This window comes from Octopus bimaculoides, chromosome 23 (assembly GCF_046866305.1).
Source record: "Octopus bimaculoides isolate indiv1 chromosome 23, ASM4686630v1, whole genome shotgun sequence".
In the NCBI taxonomy this organism is placed as follows: Eukaryota; Metazoa; Mollusca; class Cephalopoda; order Octopoda; family Octopodidae; genus Octopus; species Octopus bimaculoides.
Window position 1 is genome coordinate 22,745,561 of NC_142950.1, and position 17,882 is coordinate 22,763,442.

Consider the following 17,882-nt stretch of genomic DNA (forward strand, 5'->3'; position numbering starts at 1 on the left):
TTCAGAAAAACTGAAGGACTGCTGCAATAAGTGTGTGAATCTGAGATAGGAATACATTGAATAAAATCATAATTAATTGATCCTCCTGTATTTTCTTTTACCCAAAGCCAGGAACTTTTCAGCACCCCCTCATGTACGTATGTGAAACTAATACATCTGTTTATTTACACACCCATCTTCGTCTTTTTTTTTTTTTAATTCTCACTATATATATATGTAAGGGTACGACCGTGGGAACTCATAAAAGGAGAAATGGTGACGAATGGAAAAACAGAGGACTCCTTTTATTTAAACGTGTCACACGGTCGAACATACAAATATATATCATATGATGATATACATGATATGTTATGCGACGATAACATAGATGACCAGTAATGAAAGACCACAACCGTATTAGATGAATAACAGAGATATTTATTATAGCGTTAAAGATGTATGTCTGTGTGAGAGTGTGAATGCGACATATAAGAACATAATCAAAGACAGGCCGTCATACAAAGAAAAGTGTGTATGTGAGTGATACATGTGTGTGAGTGTTTACAGCAGATAGAAAGAGAGTCAATAACACGTGAACAATTATACCAGTTCGTTAGTACACTATAGGAAAAGTTCTGTATGTGAAAGTGAGGAGAGGCTGAGTGTGGCAGTGCTGATCACTAGTTGTGATGTCGTGGCATCGATGCCGGGCCGTGATTCTTGTTATACAGATGTTCGTCGCTGGCTGAGAATTTTTTGTCTGTTTAAGAACTCTTGTCTGTTTATTTACCGTGGTGAAGCTGAGTCACCTAACAGAATCGAAGAGAGAGATGTGCCGCAGAGTTTGGTGTGGTGTACATAGTAAATCGTGTTGACGCTGGTAGCGTAGAGGCTGCTTGGTAGGTGCTGGTTAGTAAGTCGTAGACTCTTGTTGCTGATATGGCGACGGCGGAGGTCATCGTGGCTGGACGAAGCTGCTGAAGTGGTCGCTGGCTGCTGCTGCTGTCGTGTGGTACACGGAACAGTTCTCAAAGAGAACTGGACAGAGACAAATTTGGTTGCCGAGTTAAAGCTATTTATAACAAACTATAGGCTCCCGAAGGCTTCAGAATTTTACTCTATCACGTGACCTTATTAGGGGCCGTGATTGGTCAGTTTGCGTTCTGGAGGGAACGGTTCGAAGAAGTTGCCGATTCGAATAATGATCAGTCACGTGATGGACAAGGAATGGGTTCTCTACTACGCTCGCATTTATTTATATTTAAATGAGAAGATTGTATGTAATGGCGATAGTAGTTTGTATCTAATGGCGGGAGGTAGTTTCACTACATATATATATATATATATATATATATATATCTATCTCAGGTCATTAAGAATGAAATGTCCAATTTCCTTATGCACCAAGTTTGATGGTCATTTAATGTTTTACCCTGACAATTCTTAGTCTTACAACATTGAAGAGTTACATCATCACTTTTCGAAATGCAATTCATGGTGTCTGATTATATTGTGAGTTTTCCCTTGTAAATCAATTTTTGTGAACCCATGGATAGATCAAAAATTCATATTGTTTATGAATATGAATTCCATTATGGAACCAATGCATCCCAGACAGCTCAACACATCAATGAGGTGTTTGGTGAAGATGTGGCAAATGAACACATTGTATATTGACGGTTTGAGAAGTTCTGGTCTGGTGACTTTACTCTTGAAAATCAACCCAGTGGTAGACCTGAGATCAAGGTGGATAATGATGAGCTGGAAACTGTAGTGGAAGCAGATACATCTCAGACTACACCTGAGTTAGCAGCAAGGTTTGATGTTTCGATTTCAACTGTATTGGACCATCTGAAACAAATCGGCATGGTAAAGAAGCTGGACAAGTGGGTACCACAAACTAGCATCAAATGACAAATTGTCTTGAAACTTGCTGCTCTTTGCTGTTACTGCATAAAAGTGAACAATTTTTGCATCGTATTGTTATGTGTAATGAAAAATGGATTCTTTTCAACAATAGCAAGCATTCTGCATGGTGGTTGGATAGAGACAAAGTGCCAAAACACAATCCCAAAAAGAATATTCACCAAAAAAATCTAGTGGTGTCTGTTTGATGGTCCAGCGCTGGTGTCATCTACTACAGTTTCATGAGACCTGGTAAGTCAATTACAGTGGATGTATCCATCAGCTAATTGGATGACATGATGATTGAAATTGCAATTAAACAACTGAGATTGGTCAATAGAGACAGGTCAATCCTCTTGCAAGACAATGCTCGACTGCATGTTGCACAAAGAACACTACTCAAGTTACAGGAACTGAACTTGGAAGTACTCTGTCATCCACCATATTCACCAGACCTTGCACCAACTGACTATCATGTTTTCCAAGCATTAGACGACTTTTTGCAAGGAAGAAACTTCAAATATGAAGAAGATGCAAAAACAGCATTTTGTGATTTTGTCACCTCTTGCTCTCCAGAAATCTTTGCTGTCAGCATAAATAAGCTATCAAATAAAATGGCAAAATTGTGTTGATAATTTAGGTGCATACATTGATTAACTGCATTGCTTTTTGTTGAGATAAAGTAAAATAAACTTCCAGTTCAAAATTGGACATTTCACTCTAAATGACCTGATATATATATATATATATATATATATATATATATATATATATATATATATATATATATATATACACACACACACACACACACACAGGGTGCGGTGAATAAACTGTCTAAATTATGCAAAAATGAAAATAACACTGACATCTCATTTTAACAGATATATTTACCAAAATTACATAAAAATATCTCGAAATACTAAAAAGTAAATTCATTCAATAAAATCGCCATTGGATTCAACCACGGCCTCCAGATAACTTTGGAATCTCCTGAAACTCTTCTGGACAGTCTCCTTGTTAAAGTTGGTAAATGCTGCCATAATCCTTGCCTTCAGTTCATCTTTGGTGTTACAAGGAGTTTTGTTGGTCTCTTGCTCAACTGTGCCCCACACATAATAATCAAGAGTTTGCAATCTGGGGAGTTAAGTGACCAGATGTTAGGGATGATGTGGTCACAAAAATTGTCTGACAGCCATGGCTAGGTTCTCCTGCCTATGTGACATAGTGCAGAGTCCTGTTGTCAGACATAGGGTCTTCCAGCAGCCACCCTCTTAACCCAGGGCAGTACTACCTCTTCCAGGCACTTGATGTAGGCCTTCGTGTTGAGTCTGAGGTGTGGGAAGATGGAGGTATAACATCACCATCACTAATGATCACTCCAAATACCATGATGCTGACTAGATGCTTGATTTTTATCACTCTCGGTACATGTTCTCAGATTGATACCCAAACATTCTACAATGTTCATATTGGAGCTTCTGGCACAAATGCCAAGCAGTACAGCATGTCATTTCCAAATTTCTGTCAGAGTGAATTGCATCATGGTGCTGTTTTTCTCACAGATGGTGCCCAACTGACCCTACTATACTGCGTAATCAACAAAATCAAAAACAAAGAATGCGTATGCATGAAATTCAAAATATAAAATGGTGACAATTTACCCATCACACCCTGTATATATATCTAAAGTGTACAGTATGATATATCCATCATGTCTGATCTTACCAATCGGTTTTGTGCTAGGGGTCATACCCCTAGCCATGATGGACTTATAATACTGTACACTTTGGATAATACACCCACAGATACACGAGTGCATCTTTTTCCTGACTTAGGGACTTTTAGATGATTTACATATATATATATGAATGTATAATTAATTCGTTGTAGAATCCATTTGAATCAAGGTATTATAATTCACCTAAAGAAAACATTTTTTATGTACCTGTATGCTGGAAAATACAGTAGTCAAATTAGTAAAGCTTTGCCAATGAGATAGATCATCCACAAAAGACGCAGCTATGGCTAACATAATAAAAATGATAGTTTAAATGATGTTTTAAATTCAAACCTTTGTAATGGAGACAAGAGGAAGGGCATAGCTAGTAATACATGCCTAATGTGTAACCTAATTTTCTTACCTGTGAAAAAAAGAGGAAAAAAAAACAAACAGAAACAGGGCTCCACCTGGAATCAAATTTGTAGCATCTCTGTTAAGAATTAGATTCATGGTTTAGCTAATATTACCATATTTGGTATATTTGTTAATTTCAAAACAGTAAGCAGTAAAACTACCTACAAGTGGCTGTGTGGTAAGAAACCTGCTTCCTAGCCACACAGTTCCGGGTTCAGCCCCACTGTGTGGAACCTTGGGTAAGAGTCTTCTGCTATATAGCCTTAGGCTGACCACAACCTTGTGAGTGGTTTTGGTAGACAGAAACTGAAAGAAATTCGGCAAGCTGGCAGAAACGTTAGCACACTAGGCGAAATGCTTAGTGGTATTTCGTCTGCCGCTATGTTCTGAGTTCAAATTCCGCCAAGGTCGACTTTGCCTTTCATCCTTTCGGGGTCAATTAAATAAGTACCAGTTATGCACTGGGGTCGATGTAACCAACTTAATCCGTTTGTCTGTCCTTGTTTGTCCCCTCTGTGTGTAGCCCCTTGTGGGCAGCAAAAGAAATAAGAAACTGAAAGAAAATCCTTGTATGTGTGTGTGTTTGACTTTGTGTCTGTGTTTGTCCTCTTCAACCGCTTGACAACCAGTGCCAGTATGTTTATGTCTTAGTGGTTCAGCAAAAGAAACTGATAGAATAAGTACCAGGCTTAAAAAAAAAGTACTGGGGTAAATTCATTCAACTAAAAATTCTTCAAGGTGGTGCCCCAGCATGGCCACAGTCAAATGACTGAAACAGATGAAAGATAAAAAATACCTGTTGATATATATTGCAGCCAGTTACATAAAGTAACATCAATGATTGGTGGAGCAACATTATCGTCAGCTGTTATAAGGGTATGCCTTATATTAGGGGTCTCCAAAGTGGTTGATATCAACTCTTGGGGGTCGATGGGACTATTGAAGGGGGTCAATAAATGCACATCTACTTAATTATTATTATTATTATTTATCTATTTATTTTCTTGTACATGCCTGGGATTGATGAGGGATCAAGGATTCCATGAAGGGGTCGATGGTCTAAAATGTTTGGGGATCCCTGCCTTAGATAGAAGTAACTATAGAGGTATCAAATTGCTGGAGCAGGTCATGAAAGTTACAGAGAAAGTTATAGCCCAATTAATTAGAAACAGAATTAAAGTAGATGTGATACAGTTTGGTTTTGTGCTGGGAAGAAGTGCAACTGATGCTATCTTTGTAGGCAGAAGTATTCAGCTAAGTGTAAAACATTATATTTGGCATTTGTTAACCTGGAGAAAGTCTTCAATATAGTCCCTTGCTTTGTGATATCGTGGTCTCTGAGGATGGTAGGGATACATGAGTAGCTTGTGAAAGCTGTACAAGCCATGTACAGGGGTGTGGTGAAAGTTAGCCATGAGTACAGTGATAAATTTAATGTGCTGGTAGGTGTTCGCCAGGACACAGGTCTCAGTTTCCTACTATTCATCACAGTTACTCAGGCTATAACAAGAAAATTCAAAACTAGTTGCAACTGGGAACAATATATGATGATAATCCTGTTCTCAGAACAGAATTAGAAAAGAAATTCCAGGTGTGGAAGCAAAACCTGGAACTGAAGGGCCTTAAAGTTAATTTAGCAAAATCCAAAGTTCTAGTAAGCAGGAAAACATATAGGATCCTACCAGCTTCAGGTAAATGACTCTGCTTGATATGTAGGAAAGGTGTAGGCAGGAATTCCATTTGGTGTATCCAGTGCAAGTTATGGACACACAAGGGGTGCAGTGGAATCAGAAAAAGGTTTATGGAAGATATACAGGAGCCATAGAGACTAGTGATACATGGGGAAACTGATTTTCTCAAATGTCCCAGAGGCTCTCCAGAAGAAGTAGATAGTTTCTGTTATGTAGGCAACATATCTAGCAGTGGAGGAGGATGTTCTGAAAGTGTAGTTGCTCGAATAAGAATAAGGTGGAGAACATTCAGAGATCTTTTACCTCTGTTGGCAACCAAAGGTCTCTCTCTCCAAGTGAAAGGTAAATTGTATGATGCTTCTGTATGAATGGCTATGCTCAATGGTAATGAGACGTGAGCTCTGAATGCAGAGAACATGCATAGACTGGAGAGGAATGAAGCTAGTATGCTCCCCTGAATGTACAACATCAGTGTGCATGTATAGCAAAGTGCAAAAGTTAGGCATGAGAGAAATCAAATGTAGTGTACAAGAGAGAAGACTGCACTGGTTTGGCTATGTGATGTGTATGGATGAGATGAATAACATAAAGTGCTAATTGCTTAAAATAGATGGAACTTGTGGAAGGGAAACCCAGCATGGCATTGGACAAAGTATTGGAGGCTAATCTCAAGATGCTGAACCTTAAAGAGAAGATAACAGGCATTTTACTGTGCTCATGAAGCCCCATCAATTACAGCAAAAATAATATCCTAAAACCACTCAGTTATGTTTGTATATGCCAGGGCTCTATCCTTCTCTCTCCACTCATTAAGCATTCCCACCAATTTTCCTCCCTCCCCCATCTGTGGTGCTGCTGTACTCACCTGAGAGCAGAATCAGCATATATTACATCCCACCCACTCCCTAATGGTCACTCTTCCCCGACCACTGAACTGCTTCCATTTCACATCATTTCAACCAATCAGCTCCTTTCTGTGCCTTCAACCAATGGCCTCTCTCCCTTCTGCAATACTCCATTCTAAACACCACCCTGATCTGCAATCACCCCCATCACCACCTTCCATTTATGCCCTTCAGCCAGAAAGACACCTGTGCTTGTCCCTCTATCATGCTTTAGCCTTTCAATTTCTGACATAAAGCCACCCACCTCCACCTACTCTCAAATACATCCTCTTAGTAGTGGGAGCTTCTTCCCCTTCCTTTTTCCCCCGCTCTTTTTGCTTTGCAAGTTACATGGCAACCTCACGAGTGTCCTTCCTAATGCCAAACACTTTGTAAAGTGGTTGGCATTAGGAAAAGCATCCAGCCATAGAAACCATGCCAAAGATGACATTGAAGCTCAATGCAACCTTGCAACTCACCGGTTCCTGTCAAACTGTCAGCATGAAAGCAGATGTTAAATGACGATGGTAATGATGATGATGATGATTGGAAGGAACATTTTGGTTTGGATTACTTTAAGCCTTTAAAATACACTACCTTTGTTCCAATTAATTTTGAAAATAATGAAGAATTTAGTAGAATATCTTTGTTATACTTAAGCTTGAGTCTGGAACATAAATAAACATGAAGTTTCAGTAGAAAGTTTTAATTTAAATCATTTTACAACCAGAACTTCATACAAAAGGACTGAAGATGCTCCCTAGAAGGTTCGTGTCATCTTCCAAATAAACATTCCAACAAAAGAATCTCTTCTCTCATAAATATATTTCCTGTGTTTTAGTATTTTACAGCTAACTAATTCTTCCTGATCTTCTTTGAAGCAAGCAAAAACAAGAGCGGGCGCAGTTACAATAAGTTAATTGCAGTTTTATGTTCAATGTTGCACCATAGTGACTAAAGACAGAGTACATCAAGTTATGTGCGCATAACTACTAATGGCTTCACCAATAAGGGGAGCAAAAAGAGAATTATGAGTTCATTGCAAAATGTCGATCACTAACCTTCATAGAAATGTGTGCATGCACATGTATACATATACATACCTTTATATATGTGCATGTGCATGATACATACGCATATGTATATGAATAATAACGTATTTATATATATATATATATATATATCACAGGTGAGGGTTGGCAAGAGGAAGGGTGTCCAGCTGTAGAGAAACCCACTGCTTGCCTACCTTGAGTAGCTGTCTGACCCATGCAAGCATAGAAGAATGGATGTTAATGTGACAATGGTGATGATGATGATATGTTTGCATGCATGGATCTGTGTGTGTGTGTGTGTGTGTGTGTGTGTGTGTGTGTGTGTGTGTGTGCATAATGTAATACATTAAGAGGCAAAAAGTGAGCGAATAGAAGAAAGGTCGGCAGAGAGAGAGAGAGAGAGAGAGAGAGAGAGAGAGAGAGAGAGAGGAGAGACAAACGTAGAGGCAGCATATGAGCAAAAGAAAAAGATGACCAAGAAATTCTTCAAATGAAACAGGGATACACATTTTAGAATGCATACCTGTGTGTGTGTATGTGTGTGGTTTTCAGATGTTTATGTGTGTATGTTTATGAGTATGTCCATATGTATGGAGTAAATTGCATGCGTTTTGCATGTGCCTTGTCTGCACACACTGACATGCTGTTCCCTGCATCTTCAACAATTCCAGTACACAAAGACAATAGAATATTCTACATTTTTTGCGGGTAATCACAGATAGGCTAGAAATTGCGGCAATCTCTCAAAGTTCTATAGAAAATTGTCTCAAATTTGTTTTATTATTATTATTATTATGATTATTTGTTTTTTGTTGTCTTCTCTTTCTCTTGCAAATTACCACCACCGCCACCACTGCTGGCATCATTATTATTACTGCTACCACCACCATCAATGTCATGATCAATGCCACCATCACGACCATTATGGTTATTGGCTTTTCCCATTTTTGTTAGGTTTAGTTCCATTTTGAGTAGGGTCAATGTTCTTTTCCAATGATAAGAATGTTGGTGACAAATCTGTTCTGTCAAGTTCATTGCTAGAAATATGGTAGGGTGTGTTGTAGTCAGTCTTGTATACATTATCTCTGATTGTATCTTGTGTGCCAAACTAGAAAAAAAGAAACAAACAAACAATGAGTGCCAATGTAAGCATTTATATTATATGGTTGCTTGACATGCTAGAAACATCAACCAAACTTCATTCAACTCACTCAAAAAATGATAAGAAAGAGAATGCACATATTAGGGGGTAATGTAGACTTAGATATACGTGTCCAGAAAAAGAAAGAAAAAAACAATGAAATATGTTGTTTGGCTGCTGGGGTCATGTAATCCCTAAGGAAGCCCCTTTGGCAGCACTGCTCTAGCTCCTAGAAGATGAAGTTCTGCATCTACAATGTTTCAATCCTTTCCATTCTCCTACATGGAGTAGAAATACGGCCCCTCAAGAAGACCCTGGCAAAGAGGATCAACGGCTTCAATAGCAGAGCCCTGAGAACCATTGAGAACATTAGATGACACCATCATGTTTCCAACAAAGAACTGCATGTATGCACACATCAGTCTGCAATCTCCTACCTCATAGCTATCCGCCACATGTGCAAGTTTAACAGTCTTCAGAGTGCAACCTAGGTTATTGAGCAGAGTCCATACACCACCATATATAAAAAAGTATCAAAGGCAATAGAATTGGCAGAACATAAATAGCACCTGTGACAGTGACACATAAAAGGCACCTATGTGCCAGTGATGCGTAAAAAGCACCCGTGATGATGGTATGTAAAAGGCACCTGTACCGGTGATGTGGAAAGGCACCTGTGCCAGTGACGCATGAGGGGCACCCATGCCAGTGATGCATGAGAGGCACTCATGCTGGTGGCACATGAAAGGCACCTATGCTGGTGACACGTGAGAGGCACTTGTGCTGGTGACACATAAGAAGCATCCACTACACTCTTGGAGTGGTTGGCATTAGGAAGGGCATCCAGCCATAGAACCAAGCAAAAACAAATGACTGGAGTCTGGTACAGCTCTCCAGTTTACCAGTTCCAGTCAAACCATCTAACCCATGCCAGCATGGAAAATAGACACTAAATGATGAGGATTTTATATATATATATATATATAACAAATGAAAGCCAGAAGATGGAATATACGAGAATTTATTATTAATCAGGACAATTGCTTCGACACATCTAGCAACGATTCCTCTTGGGTGGGACACTCAACAACTGGTTCAAGAGCCACCAGTGGTGCAAATGTATCTTGTCGAGTGATAAATAAATAAAATCAATTCGTTAAAATGACTGTTTTACAATGTAACTTTCTATTTTGTAGAGAGAAAAACAGCCAGACGGAGGAAAATTCTTATATATAGAAGATCAAAACTAAAATTGCAGATGGCAAAAAGAGAAACGAACATGCAATCCAGTGAGAAAAGTATTGAAAATAACCGTTAACAGAAATGGATGTATAAACGCCCCCAGGCAAGCTGCATGGCATGAGTACACATGCTCATACAAGAATCAGCAAAAATGTGAGCATATGCACATGCGATGTTTCGTGCACTCAAAGTGAATTATTTATTTACTTGATGTTTAGAAGAATGGGAAGATTAAAAGTAAACTTAAGTCATCCATACCTTAAAGTAAATTAAATTAAATTAAGTTAATGGTTACTCAAAATTCATTCTCACTGCATTGTGCAAAAGCTCTAACCACTGAGCCATGTGCCTTCACTATATATATATATATATATATATATATATATATATATATATATATATATATATATATATGTATATATGTCCTAACAATTGCCATCATCTATATTATTGGTTTCTTTCAGTTTCTGTTGTTTACCAGACCCACTCACAAAGCTTTGGTCCAAACCCCAAACCATGAGGTTGGAAGAAAATTACAGTTAAAGTATGAGACCCCCCCCCCAAAAAAAAACGAAGTAAAACAAAAAAAAAAATACATAAAGAAAGGGTTTACCTCGTTGTGAAGGTCCAGTCCCACATTATTGATCCCAGACATTCTGTTGGAAAAAACTGACTTGATTTTACTGAATTTCCGCACTTTCACATTTTTCGCTGAGGGGTAGGACGGGGGAGCAAAGATGCTTAATAACACTGGTAGAAATATGATGCCATGAAAGAGACCGAACATGACGACAAGCAGGAATATCTAAAGTAGAAAAACACAAAGGAGGAATCAAGAGTGAGTGTATAAATGAGCATGAAAGAGTGTTACATGTGTGAATGTGTGCTACATGTGTTTGCATGCTTATGTGTTTGTGCGAGTCTGTTTCAGTTTATGCATGTATGCATTGTATAAGAGGGTGTCAAAATAGAAAAGTATAAAGAAAAAGAAATAAAAAAGAAGAGAGAGTACTACATCTGACATTTTCAACAGGTATGGCTGTGTGGTAGGAAGCTTGCTTCCCGGTTCAGTCCCACTGTGTGGTACTTTGGCAAGTGTCTTCTACTATAGCCTCGGGCTGACCAAAGCCTTGTGAGTGGATTTGATAGATGAAAACTGAACGAAGCCTATCATAGATATCTTTTTACTTTTTCTTTTACTTGTTTCAGTCATTAGACTGTGACCATGTTGGGGCACTACCTTGAAAAATTTTTAGTCAAATGTATTGACCCCAGTACTTAATACTTTTGCTAAGCCTGGTAGTTATTCTATCAATCTTTTTTGCCAAACCACTAAGTTACAGGGATGTAAACACACCAACACCAGTTATCAACACACACATCTCTATAAAAGACGGAAGTGGAAATAGCACAGAAGTAAGTCTAAGACATTTCAATTTAAGAGGGAATTTAATAAGAATGATTTAAAAAATTATATAACGAAAATGTTACCGGTTTCGATGAATCTCATCTTATCAAATATTAGTAAAAATTTATAAAAATTTGAAGTAAAAACAGTTTATCTTTTGTCTGGGGGTCAAAAACGAGTCTTGACTCTAAAACAGAAGATCAGTTGCTTTTACTTCAAATTTTTATAAATTTTTACTGATAACACCAGGCTCCAATCTGATTTGGCAGAGTTTCTACAGTGGTTGGCGTTAGGAAGGGCATCCAGCTGTAGAAACTCTGCCAAATCAGATTGGAGCCTGGTGTTGCCATCCGGTTTCACCAGTCCTCAGTCAAATCGTCCAACCCATGCTAGCATGGAAAGCGGACATCAAACGATGATGATGATGATGATGATGATGATTTGATAAAATGAGATTCGTCGAAACCAGTAACATTTTCTTTATATAATTTTTAAAATCATCTTCATTAAATTCCCTCTTAAACTGAAATGTCTTAGACTTACTTTTGTACTATTGCCACCTCCATCTTTTATATATAAAATTTGATCTGTATAGATCTCTAATCCTTTTTCAACTATATATATATATATATATATATATATATATATATATATATATAGTTGAATGTATGTATATTTATATGTGTGAAGTCCTTGTGTGTTTGTTTGTTCCCCACCATCACTTAACAACCGGTGTTGATGAGTTTACATCCATGTAACTTAGCAGTTCAACAAAAGTTACTGATAAAATAAGTACTAGGATTAAAAAAAATAAGTCCTGGGGGTCAATTTGTTTAACAAAAACCCTTCAAGGCGGTGCCCCAGCATGGCTGCAATGAAATGCTTGATACAAGAAGGTAAAAGATAAAATATCTACAGCCACCACAGGTTTCTACACAGTTTCCATCAACAAATTCACTCACAAGGTATTGGTCGTCTTGGAGCTATAATGAAAGACACTTGCCCAAGGTGTTGTGCAATGGGACTGAACACAAAACCACATGGCTGCAAAGTGAGCATCTTAACTATATAGTCATGCCTGTACCTATAAAGTTTTGTCATGTCCACATATATACACCCACTCCTTCCATATATATATAACGGAGGCCACTACGTGGACTGCTAATGTGCTAGAAGAAGATCACATGTCATGTGTCTCCTAAGACTGAACAATTCTCAAAGGGCATTCAGCGAAGCAACAAAAACGTAAATCGGGCAAGACCAGTGAAAATTACACAAAAAAATACAATTATCTGTAAACATATGTTTCGAAATCAATATTTTCTTACCGAAAATATCTGTTTCTCATCAGTACAGACCGTTGGAGAGATACAATTTAGAGAATCGCACACATTATTCAGTCTTAGTAGACACATGACATGTGATCTTCTTCTAGCACATTAGCAGTCCACCTAGTGGTCTCCTTTATATATATATTTTTATATATTCTTATATATACATATACAATAATCGTTTGAGATCTCAGATTTTTTCTAAATCTCCCCGATTCTTTTAATGTGCTTGTTACCTGGTATTAAATTGATATTAATTAATATCCAATTTTTTTACCCTATTGTTTAATTTTTATATATATATATATATATACCACTCTCTCACTCTCTCCACCTTACAGAACAAGTTACCTTAAAAAACGTCCGGAAGGGGTAAGTAGAACCCATAGACAGGGGTATCACGGCAATGAAGGTGCTAAAACCACCATGGAATACAGGGGGGCCTATTTCTTTCATGGTTATAATCATTCGATCTGTAAAAAAAAAAAAAAAAAAGCAAGAATAATGTTATCTGCTGCAAGTGATGCTGATGTTGGTGGTAGTGGAAATAGAAAATGAATGAAAGACACTTATAATAGAAGCGGTGGTAGTGGTGATGGGAATAGTGATGCTGATGGTGGTTGAACTAAAGGTAGTAGTTAGTAGTGGTGGCAGCATTATTATTGTTATCATCATTATTATTATTATTATTGAAGTGTGAGCTGGCAGAGTAAAGTTGACCTCAGCAGAATTCGAACTCAGAACGTAAAGGCAGACAGTCATAATATGCAAACATTTCTCAAGGCACCAGTACACTGTTTACAGATGCTTACATTTTTTGTGCTTTCCATGAATTTTTCACAGGTCCAGCTAGTTATTATTATTATTATTATTATTATTATTATTAAGGTGGTGAGCTGGCAGAAACATTAGCATGCCGGATGAAGCGCTTAGCGGTATTTCACCCGTCACTACATTCTGAGTTCAAATTCCACTGAGGTTGACCTTTCAGGGTTGATAAAATAAGTACCAGTTACATACTGAGGTCAATCAAAATTTCAGGCCTTGTGCCTATAGTAGAAAGGATTATTATTATTATTATTATTATTATCATCATCATCATACTAATAAATAATAATCTTTTCTACTCAAGGCACAAAGCCCGAAATTTTGGGGTAGGTGGGGCCAGTTGATTATATCACCCCCAGTACGCAACTGGTACTTAATTTATCAACCCTGAAAGGATGAAAGGCAAAGTCGACCTCGGTGGAACTAATAAATAATAATAGTATAAGTGGTGGTGGTGGTGGTGGTGGTGGTGATAGAGTAGTGATGTTAATGGTAGTTCAATTGAGAGTAGTTGTTAATAGTAGTGATATTATTATTATTATTATTATTATTATTATTATTATTAAGGTGATGAGCTGGCAGACTCGTTAGCACACCGGACAAAATGCTTAGCGGTATTTCGTCTGCAGCTGTATTCTGAGTTCAAATTCTGCCAAGGCTGACTCTGCCTTTCATCCATTCGGGGTCGATAAAATAAGTACCAGTGAAACACTAGGGTTGATAAAATAAGTACCAGTCAAACACTGGGGTTGATGTATTCAACTCATTCCCTTCCCCAAAATTTCTGCCCTTGTGGCAAAATTTGAAACCATCATTATGATTACTATTTTATTATTATCTAAGGTGGCGAGCTGGCAGAATTGTTAGCAAGTTGTGCAAAATACTTAGCCTCATTTCATCCATCTTTACATTTTGAGTTCAAATTCTGCCGAGGTTGATTTTGTCTTTCATCCTTTCAGGGGTTAATAAATTAAGTACCAGTGAAACACTAGGGTTAATGTAATCGACTACTTTCCTCCCCACAAATTTCAGGCCTTGTGTCTACAGTAGAAAGGACTACTATTATTATTATTGTCATACTAATTAATAATGGTTTCAAATTTTGGCACAAGGCCAGCAATTTCAGGGGAAGGGATAAATCGATTGCATAAACCCCAGGGCTCAACTGGTATTTATTTTATCAAATCTGAAAGGATGAAAGGCAAAGTTGACCTTGGCGATATCTGAAGTCAGATCATGAAGATGGACAAAATACTGCAAAGCATTTTGCCCGGCATGCTAATGATTCTGCCAGCTTGCTACCATTGTTGTTATACTACTAATAATAATATTTAGTACTAGTTGGGTGGTGTGGTTATCAGGATAGAAAAAGAGGCACCAAGAAAGAAGATGACTAACCATTATTTTTTCCCTTCATTGTCATGTAAGTAAAACCAATATGGACAGAGTAGTCAACCACCAGACCAACAGAAATGGTTACAATGACACAGGATGTTGTGTCAATGTAGAGACCCCAGAAGTTCAGTGATCCACTAATGTCCACCTGAAATAGGAGAGAAATAACGTTACACATATTACATATTTACACATATTACATATTTATGTATGTGTATGTATCTACTTGTGTGTGTGTGTGTGTGTGTGTGTGTGTGATTCAAATAAATGTACAAAGAAAAAAGACAGAGACAGGTGAGGGAAGAACAAACAAATTGTATTAGTTTGATGCTCAAGAAAAATGGAAAATTCTTTGATGTTTCAAGCCTATGCTCTTCGACAGAAAGGAACGAGGAAAGAAAACATGTCTGGATTAATAGTTCCCTATGTCATACATAAATATATATGTTTAACTCAGTACACATATCATTATGCACACTCCCACACCCACACAAGCATATAATACCTTAACACAGACAATATATACATACACACGCAACACACATAAACAAAGATAACTTTTACCCACAAACATTACACTACACACATGCACACTATTGGGTCACACACACACACACACACACACACATGCACATGTAGACACACCACTTGAAAAAGCACACATCAACTGCTGAACACACATTACACATGCATACACAGACAGACTTACTCGCCCCCATTCATACATACACACACACGCTTGTGCACCTTAGTTCATTGGGATCACCATTATTATTTCCCTTTCATTCAACCCCTTTTTTTTTCCCAGTCATCTCATCATGTTGGAAAAAGTAGGAGAAAACTTTTCAAATATGCATTCATTAAGTGAAAGTGTATCAAAATAAACATTGTTTTCCATCTCACTCTTAGTTTGTTTCACTTTGAACAATAAAAATTTTATTTTATGGTTTATTGTTGTTTAGCTGTAGAAACTCTGCCAAATCAGATTGGAGCCTGGTGTAGCCATCTGGTTCACCAGTCCTCGATCAAATCGTCCAACCCATGCTAGTATGGAAAGCGGACGTTAAACGACGACGATGATGATGATGATAGGGGTACCAAAATCTAAGTGGTCAGGGCCTCTATGGGTCTTAATCTGGCCTTGTCCATACATAAAGTTGTGTCTTGCTAAAGCCCCTGGCTGTCATGTTGTTATATGCTCATCTGGTTAGGGAATGAAACATTGCTACAATTTTCAATTACTACTATCTTTCTATAAGAATTGCAAACGTTTGTAAATATAGGTAAATAACAAAAAAAAAAAAAAAAAATGGATGTTGAATGGAGTCCCATCCATAAGGGACATTAGCAGGATGGGTCAAGACAACCGTTGTACAAAATAAAGATTGATACCAAATCCATTTTCTGGTTACTTGAGAAATTATCATTATTACATACATAAATATATATATTTGTGTATTAAGGCTACCATTGGTTTCATGTCTCTGGAGAAGAACACTAATTTTTCTATGTGATCAGCTTGAAGAATTGTTTGAGATATCTTTTTAATATGAAACCAATGGTAGCCTTAATACACACATAAAAAATCTTTATCCACCAATGTGGCAGTGAACACTCGTTTTCATTGTTTGATATTCACACACACACACACACATACCTACTCACACACACACACGTATGTGTGTGTATATGGATGCATATACAACCACCAGTTCTTCAACAAAGAATTAGCCACGATGGCTAAAACAAACTTGATAATATACATGTTCTTACACACACACACACATCATGAATACTGCTGCTAAACTGGATGCAACTTACCAAAGTGAAAATAACACCAATGACCACCAATAATGATGTCTTCCAGTTCATTATCATCATGAACGTGATGACAAACACTGATAAAAATGCCAAAGACAAGTTCCTTTTGATTTCCCATTCCAATACCTAGAAAGAACCTCAAAAATAAAACCAAACTTGAATAAATGGACAACAGGAACTGCAGGAGAAGGTACAATACATTGTTCAGGAAAAATTTGTATTCTTTACATATGATCTCTTTATTATGTTATGTGATGGAGGAGTTTGCTTCCCAGCTGCATGGTTTTCACCTACTAAATCCTTTCACAAGGCTGGTCAGCTTGGAGCTATAATACAAGGCACTTAACCATGGTGCAATGCAGTGGGATTAAACCCAAAACCACATGGTTGGAAAGCAAAACCTCATAACTATATAACCACATCCATTCCTATATTTATCTGCTTTAAAAACATGAAACTCTAGTAGAAAACACTTTTCCAAGTGCTGTGCAGTGGGACTGAACCCAAAACCACATGCTTGGAATACAAACATTTTCATCATACAGTCATGCTCATACCTATATTTATGTTTTAAAAACACAGTGGTAAGGTGAAATCTGAAAGGAAGTTTTTCCATTTGGGTTATCAAAAATCCACTTACCGCATTAATTCGCCACTCAAGATAGTGTTTAGAAAAAACTAAGCAATTTGTCTGATTGAAGTATTTTGCAACTCGATCCTCCAACTCTTTCATAACGTCCATTCTTTGTGAATTTTTGCTCATCTCTTTTATTCTCATGGACAGTTTAGTCACCTACAAACAAACATTTAAAAAATTGAAATAGCAATAAAACCTATGAAAGAGATAACTTCTAGAGATAACAGCCAATTCTTGATCAACCAACAAGCTCGAATTTCCCTAAGCCCTCAGCTTATCTTTTACAAGGAAATTTCCCTAAGCCTTCAGCTTATTTTTTACAAGGAAATTTCCCTAAGCCCTCAGCTTATCTTTTACAAGGAAATTTCCCTCAGCCCCTCAGCTTATCTTTTACAAGGAAAGGAAATGTTAGATAATTCTTGGCAAGCTTG

The 17,882-nt window shown here is 37.5% G+C and overlaps 1 protein-coding gene across 1 annotated transcript in view; it reads right to left on the reverse strand.

Moving 5' to 3' along the window:
• Positions 1–7,286: 7,286 nt before the first annotated feature.
• LOC106877256 (patched domain-containing protein 3-like) overlaps positions 7,287–17,882 on the reverse strand; it is a 39,769-nt gene continuing 29,173 nt past the window's right edge. The window contains exons 11-16 of the mRNA XM_089340693.1: positions 17,455–17,607; positions 16,815–16,940; positions 14,997–15,141; positions 13,122–13,243; positions 10,645–10,836; positions 7,287–8,756 (exon numbers count right to left, since the gene is read on the reverse strand). Of these exons, the coding sequence (XP_089196819.1) occupies positions 8,577–8,756; positions 10,645–10,836; positions 13,122–13,243; positions 14,997–15,141; positions 16,815–16,940; positions 17,455–17,607 (918 nt within the window). The 3' untranslated portion in view covers positions 7,287–8,576. The remainder of the gene's footprint in view (positions 8,757–10,644; positions 10,837–13,121; positions 13,244–14,996; positions 15,142–16,814; positions 16,941–17,454; positions 17,608–17,882) is intronic.